Consider the following 7,230-nt stretch of genomic DNA (forward strand, 5'->3'; position numbering starts at 1 on the left):
CAGATGGGAAACACAAGGCTTAGAGAATCACACCATTAGTAAGTGGTAAGCCTGAGTCTGGTACACAAGGCTTATGTAGAGTTTAATAATATACACGGAGCCTTCCATTTTGGCTTGTACAAAATAGAAGTCAACTCACCTCTCTCCCTAAAACTCCAATCTTAACCTTGAATCAGTCCAGTCCACAGTAAATACTGTCTTGTTCTCATATCCTTCTTCAAGGTCCAAGAAGTTACAAGTCTTTCAGTTCTGGCTCTCAAACTATTCCCCCCTTTCTACTCCAACTCTTTGGTAGGCTGCCCTTATTTCTCACCTGGAAGGCATTCCTTATTCCCCACCCTTTTTTTTTTTTCTCTTCTCTTCTCTTGGGTTTGGAGAGAAAAGCTCCTATGACAAACCACCATTTTTCTCATAGATTTTCCTTTTAGTTTATTTTCTACTACACCTGTCTTGCATAAAAAGCTAGGATGTGGAGGAGAACACTTTAATTTGGAACAAGTAAGGAGTGTTTTTTTCATTTAATGTTTTCGCTTGCATCTTTGTAATGATGTCTTTTGTTTTCTTGTTTTCCAGGAATGTTTACCCTTGCAGAAGTTGCTTCACTTAATGACATTCAACCAACTTACCGAATCCTGAAACCATGGTGGGACGTGTTTATGGATTACCTGGCTGTCGTTATGTTGATGGTAGCCATCTTTGCAGGAACCATGCAACTTACCAAAGATCAGGTGGTCTGCTTGCCAGTATTGCCATCTCCTGTAAATTCAAAGGCACACACGCCCCCGGGAAATGGCGCTGTCACCACCAATATCCCCAAGATGGAAGCAGCCACTGACCAAGACCAAGACGGGCGGGCGGCAAGTGACATTTCCTTTGGCACATCTGCTGTGACACCTGACATACCTCTCAGAGCCACATATCCTCACACCGATTCGACAGTTCCAAATCAGGAGACAAAGAAAGAGAAGAAAGATCCAACAGGCCGAAAGACAAACCTGGATTTTCAGCAATATGTATTTATTAATCAGATGTGTTACCATCTGGCCCTTCCGTGGTATTCTAAGTACTTTCCATACCTTGCTCTCATACATACTATTATTCTCATGGTCAGTAGCAACTTTTGGTTCAAATATCCCAAAACATGCTCAAAAGTAGAACATTTTGTTTCAATATTAGGAAAGTGCTTTGAATCTCCTTGGACTACTAAAGCGTTGTCTGAGACAGCGTGTGAAGACTCGGAGGAAAACAAGCAGAGAATAACAGGTGCCCAGACTCTCCCAAAGCATGTGTCCACCAGCAGTGATGAAGGGAGCCCTAGTGCCAGTACCCCAATGATCAACAAAACAGGCTTCAAATTCTCAGCCGAGAAGCCTGTGATTGAAGTCCCCAGCATGACCATCCTGGATAAAAAAGATGGGGAACAGGCCAAAGCCCTGTTTGAGAAAGTAAGGAAGTTCCGTGCTCACGTGGAAGACAGTGACTTGATCTACAAGCTCTACGTGGTCCAAACATTTATCAAAACAGCCAAATTCATTTTCATCCTCTGCTATACTGCAAACTTCGTCAACGCCATCAGCTTTGAACATGTCTGCAAGCCCAAAGTGGAGCACCTGACTGGTTATGAGGTATTCGAGTGCACCCACAACATGGCTTACATGCTGAAAAAGCTTCTCATCAGTTATATATCCATTATTTGTGTTTATGGTTTTATCTGCCTCTACACTCTCTTCTGGTTGTTCAGGATACCTTTGAAGGAATATTCTTTCGAAAAAGTCAGAGAAGAGAGCAGTTTCAGTGACATTCCAGATGTCAAAAACGATTTTGCGTTCCTCCTGCACATGGTAGACCAGTATGACCAGCTGTATTCAAAGCGCTTTGGTGTGTTCCTGTCAGAAGTCAGTGAAAATAAACTTAGGGAAATTAGTTTGAACCACGAATGGACATTTGAAAAACTTCGGCAGCACGTGTCCCGCAATGCCCAGGACAAGCAGGAGCTCCATCTGTTCATGCTGTCCGGTGTGCCCGACGCCGTCTTTGACCTCACAGACCTGGATGTGCTAAAACTTGAACTGATTCCGGAAGCTAAAATTCCTGCTAAGATTTCTCAGATGACTAACCTCCAAGAGCTTCACCTCTGCCACTGCCCTGCAAAAGTGGAACAGACTGCTTTTAGCTTCCTCCGAGATCACTTGAGATGCCTTCACGTGAAGTTCACTGACGTGGCTGAAATCCCTGCCTGGGTGTACCTGCTCAAAAACCTTCGAGAGTTGTACTTGATAGGCAATTTGAACTCTGAGAACAATAAGATGATCGGACTCGAATCTCTCCGAGAGTTGCGGCACCTTAAGATTCTCCACGTGAAGAGTAATTTGACCAAAGTTCCCTCCAACATTACAGATGTGGCTCCACATCTTACAAAGTTAGTCATTCATAATGACGGCACTAAACTCTTGGTACTGAACAGCCTTAAGAAAATGATGAATGTTGCCGAGCTCGAACTTCAGAACTGTGAGCTGGAGAGAATCCCCCATGCTATTTTCAGCCTCTCAAATCTGCAGGAACTGGACTTAAAATCAAATAACATCCGCACAATTGAGGAGATCATCAGTTTCCAGCATTTAAAACGACTGACGTGCTTAAAATTATGGCATAATAAAATCGCTACCATTCCTCCCTCCATCACCCATGTCAAAAACTTGGAGTCACTTTATTTCTCTAACAACAAGCTCGAATCCTTACCCGTGGCAGTGTTCAGTTTACAGAAACTCAGATGCTTAGATGTAAGCTACAACAACATTTCAGTGATTCCGATAGAAATAGGATTGCTTCAGAACCTACAGCATTTGCATATCACTGGGAACAAAGTGGACATTCTGCCAAAACAGTTGTTCAAATGCGTGAAGTTGAGGACTTTGAATCTGGGGCAAAACTGCATCACCTTCCTCCCCGAGAAGATTGGTCAGCTCTCCCAGCTCACTCAGCTGGAGCTGAAGGGGAACTGCTTGGACCGCCTGCCAGCCCAGCTGGGCCAGTGTCGCCTGCTCAAGAAAAGCGGGCTTGTCGTGGAAGATCACCTTTTTGACACCCTGCCACTCGAAGTCAAAGAAGCATTGAATCAAGACATAAATATTCCCTTTGCGAATGGGATTTAAACTGAGATGATCCGTGCACATCCGTGTGCAGGAACAACTTCCTAGATTGCAAACACTCACGTACAAGTTATTGCAAGATAATGCATTTTAGGAGTAGATACATCTTTAAAAATAAAACACAGAGAGGATGCATAGAAGGCTGATAGAAGATGTAACTGAATGTTCCCTGTTTGTAGTGTTTTCAGTCATTCATTTCCAAATCTTTTTTTCTTTTTTTCTTTTGGGGAAAGGGAAGGAACAATTATAATCACTAATCTTGGTTTCTTTTCAAATCGTTTGTAACTTGGATGCTGCCGCTACTGAATGTTTACAAATTGCTTGCCTGCTAAAGTAAATGATTAAATTGACATTTTTCTTACTATACCACCTTTTTGGAGGTGTCTTGATTTACTTTGCCTCATCAGTGCAGTATTGCTTTAATTCAGACCACTTAAAGACACGTCAGGTCCCAGCTTGGAAATCTGGATTTGGGCTAGGGCTTCTACTTCTGAGAATCCCATTTTAGAGATTTTACACTCTTGAAGGCCTGGAACACAGTAAAGGTGTGTAGATTGGGGGGGGGGGGGTGGGCGGAGAGAGGAAGTCGATTGTTTTTTAAAAAATAAGAAAAAAATTAAAAAATGACATCCCCCTTACTAATAGCTGTTTTTCTGTAGTCTGGAGTTATTGTGAGACACATTTTTCTATCAATACTATAAGGTTGCCAATAAATAGAAAATGTTTTTTAAATTATTTACTTGAGAGAGTGAGAGCACGCCCAAGCACAGTAGGGAGGGGCAGAGGGAGAGAGAGAATGTCAAGCAGACTCCCCACTGAGCGGGGGACCTGATATTTATAAAGGAAAAAGTCTTATATGTAATTGCTAGCACTTTCTCTGACTGCCTCCCCTAACCTCAAAGATTAGGACCTGAGCTGAAACCAAGAGTTAGATGCTTAACTGACTGTGCCATCCAGGTACACCCCCAAGACGAAATTTTTTCTTAAAGATTTTATTTATTTATTTGACAGAGAGAGACACAGCGAGAGAGGGAACACAAGCAGAGGGAGTGGGAGAGGGAGAAGCAGACCTCCCGCCGAGCAGGGAGCCCGATGCGGGGCTCGATCCCAGGACCCTGGGATCATGACCTGAGCCAAAGGCAGACGCTTAACGACTGAGCCACCCAGGCGCCCCCCAAGACAAAATTTTTAATGGCTTAGTGATTAATGCATTCCCATATATCAACATTTGCAAGATAACACAAAATCAAAGCAATTATCATTAATTTCTTGCCCTTTTTTAGTGCTGGGGAAAAATAGGACTTGTAGCTCACTGAGTTGGAAACCTGACTTTGTGTATTTATTTAGTGATAGGCTGTATTTCTTGTGCTTGCCTGTGGCTAGGAGGGCTCATGCCCAGGGAAGTGTTGGCAGAATTTACTTTTTAGATGATGATTTTCCTTTTTTAACCTACAAAGTGTCCAAACCCATCTCAGAAAGCAAAAACATTCCCTGCCACCTGTTTAGGTATTGGTCAGCAGGTGTTTCTCAGCCTTTCTATAGATGTGGTTTTTTCAAGAGAAGAAGACTGTTTGGCACTCCAGATGACAACGTAATGTCCTCTCTACACGAGACACCGGACTCCTCTAATAAGACGCTGGAGGGGCCCCTGGCTGACTCAGAAGAGCATACGACTCTTGATCTTGAGGTTTGGAGCTTGAGCTCCACGCTGGGTTGAGTAGAGATTACTAAAAATAAATAAACTTCAAAAAACTAAAAGACACTGGACATTCTCTTGTTACACCTTAGCATGACTTGAGGGATTTTGCGGAGAATGTGAAAAGATGGATTCACATCCTTGCTTTTCCTCCCAAGACTCGTCTCAGGCTACTGGCCTGTTGTAAGTGGTGGTGAATCTTTGCTGGCTGTGGAGTTTATAAATATTCTGAGAAGTGGTATCACTAATAGAGAAAGCCTTGGCCTCTCTGGCTGAAGTAGAAACTGACCCCAGCTACAGCATCCCAGCCACTCTCTCTCCTCCTTAGAAGACTAGTTTATAAAATCTCGAGTTCAGAAAATGAGACGGCAAGGGCAAGTTTGGGATATAGAAGCAAATTGACTATTCTTTTCTTTTTTTAAAGATTTTATTTATTTATTTGAGAGAGAGAGAATGAGAGATAGAAAGCACGAGAGGGAAGAGGGTCAGAGGGAGAAGCAGACTCCCTGCAGAGCAGGAAGCCCGATGTAGGACTCGATCCCGGGACTCCAGGATCATGACCTGAGCCGAAGGCAGTCGCTTAACCAACTGAGCCACCCAGGCGCCCTGCAAATTGACTATTCTATACGTACCTTCCATTTCTCTTCAGCATTCACTGACGTATTCAGTAGTAATGATTATGCACCTACTGTGTGCCTAGCCACTCCAGAGAACTGGGAATTCACTGTTGGAATGAGTCAAAATCCTTGGCTGCTTCCTGGAGCTTTAACTGCCGTCAGAGTTCACTGCCATCAGCAACTTCGAGCTTAGTTGCTGGTTGACTTTTAGTTTAGGGGTGGCAGGCAGAGAAAGTGCTAGCAATAAAACGTAAAACTTTTTCCTTTATATATAAAAAAATGTCAAATGGGCAGGAACTGTTGGCAAAGTGGAAGAGAGAATGTTAGTAATGCAAATTATACAAATGGTTATAACTGTAATCTAGAAGGCGTAGAGAACCTGTGTGAATGAACTATGGCTGGGAGGGGGCACACTTAAAAGAGGAGCTTCAGGGAAGTTTTGCACCTACAAACTCTGCCTGTAAACACTCCTGGACTTTTCCTTCCCACCAGCCACATAGGGCACTCCTTCCTGCATAGTAATGCCACCATCAGACATGGGTACAGCATTTTTAGAAGGATGCATTATCTTGCTTGTGAGATAAACAGGCCAGATCTTGTGATCCTTGCTCTACAGACTAGGAAACTTGTCCTCCATTCTTAAAACAAGTGCATGTCATTTTGGAAGGGCATAAATGGCAGGACCCCCACTGCTCATCTTGCTTTTCAGAGAGGTCTGTAGGAGCCAATCTGTGTGACACTCCCAAGCTTGACAGCTGCCTGTGGGCACCAGTTTCCTAATCAATACTTGGGGTTCAGTCACTTAGAACTGATTGGTGTTACATGCCTTCAGACAACATCAAGGGGAACGTTTTCTCTTACCCAAACTTCTACTGACTTTATCAGCCCTTAATGATTTCCTTGAACTCTGAAGAGTTCACGGTCAATTGATTTAAGTGCCTCATTCCTTGCCACTGTTTGCAAATAGCAATATTTTTAAAAGAGGTTGCCCAAGAAATGCTGATTCATCTAGCAGACTTTAAATATACTGGGTCTTGGAGTCTCAACAAAACAGCAGATGAGAATATGGGGAAATATACCGTCAGTCCATGTATCTTCAAATTTACATTGGCACCGCGTGCACCAGACATGGGAGAGAAACAAGTTAGAATGTACGCGTCTCGGCTCACTAGTATTTTCATACCTTCTTCCAAAGTCCTCTGAGCACCATCTGAAGAGAATTAATTTAAAGAAGCTTTAAATGTTCCAGGTCTGTGTGAGTCCCACAAAGTCTGAGGTTTACTTTTGGCTGTTTGACTCTTTTTTCCCCCAGCTTTCATTTGGCTCAACAGAGAAAAGTGACTTTTCCAGGGATTCAGAAGAATAAACGAATTGTTACAGGGACCCCAGTCTTTGTAGTGGAGATTTAGCAATTTCATAATAGGTAGAAAGAGTTCATTGTATATAAGCCCTGGCCAACAGTTCCTGCGCATTTGACATGTTTCATATATAAGGGAGAAAGTCTTCTATTTTATTGCTAGCACTTTCTCTTAATACCTCCCCTAAACTCAAAGTCAACCAGCGACTCAAAGCTGCTGATGGCAGTGAACTCCAAAGTGCCCTTGATAGCGATGCCCAGTAGCTGTTTCCATTCACCTTGCTGAATAAAAGCCAGAGTGCTGGCCTCTCGCTAGGATTTCTGGCAGCACTTGCGTCAGTAATTCATTCCAATAAAATGGTCCCTTTATCCACTGAATCCCCAGACAAAGCCTGTACTAACAAAAAGCCC

At 43.1% G+C, this 7,230-nt stretch overlaps 1 protein-coding gene across 11 annotated transcripts in view; it reads left to right on the plus strand.

The window, feature by feature from the left end:
• The window catches only part of LRRC8D (leucine rich repeat containing 8 VRAC subunit D), a 113,501-nt gene extending 109,986 nt beyond the window's left edge, over window positions 1-3,515 (plus strand). For all 11 annotated transcript variants that reach the window (XM_027607269.2, XM_027607261.2, XM_027607278.2 and 8 more), the window contains one exon: window positions 574-3,515. In XM_027607269.2, coding sequence (XP_027463070.1) covers window positions 576-3,152 — 2,577 coding nt within the window. In that variant the 5' untranslated portion in view covers window positions 574-575 and the 3' untranslated portion in view covers window positions 3,153-3,515. The remainder of the gene's footprint in view (window positions 1-573) is intronic.
• Window positions 3,516-7,230: the final 3,715 nt, after the last annotated feature.

The sequence above is a fragment of the Zalophus californianus genome, chromosome 4 (genome assembly GCF_009762305.2).
Source record: "Zalophus californianus isolate mZalCal1 chromosome 4, mZalCal1.pri.v2, whole genome shotgun sequence".
NCBI classification, from domain to species: Eukaryota; Metazoa; Chordata; class Mammalia; order Carnivora; family Otariidae; genus Zalophus; species Zalophus californianus.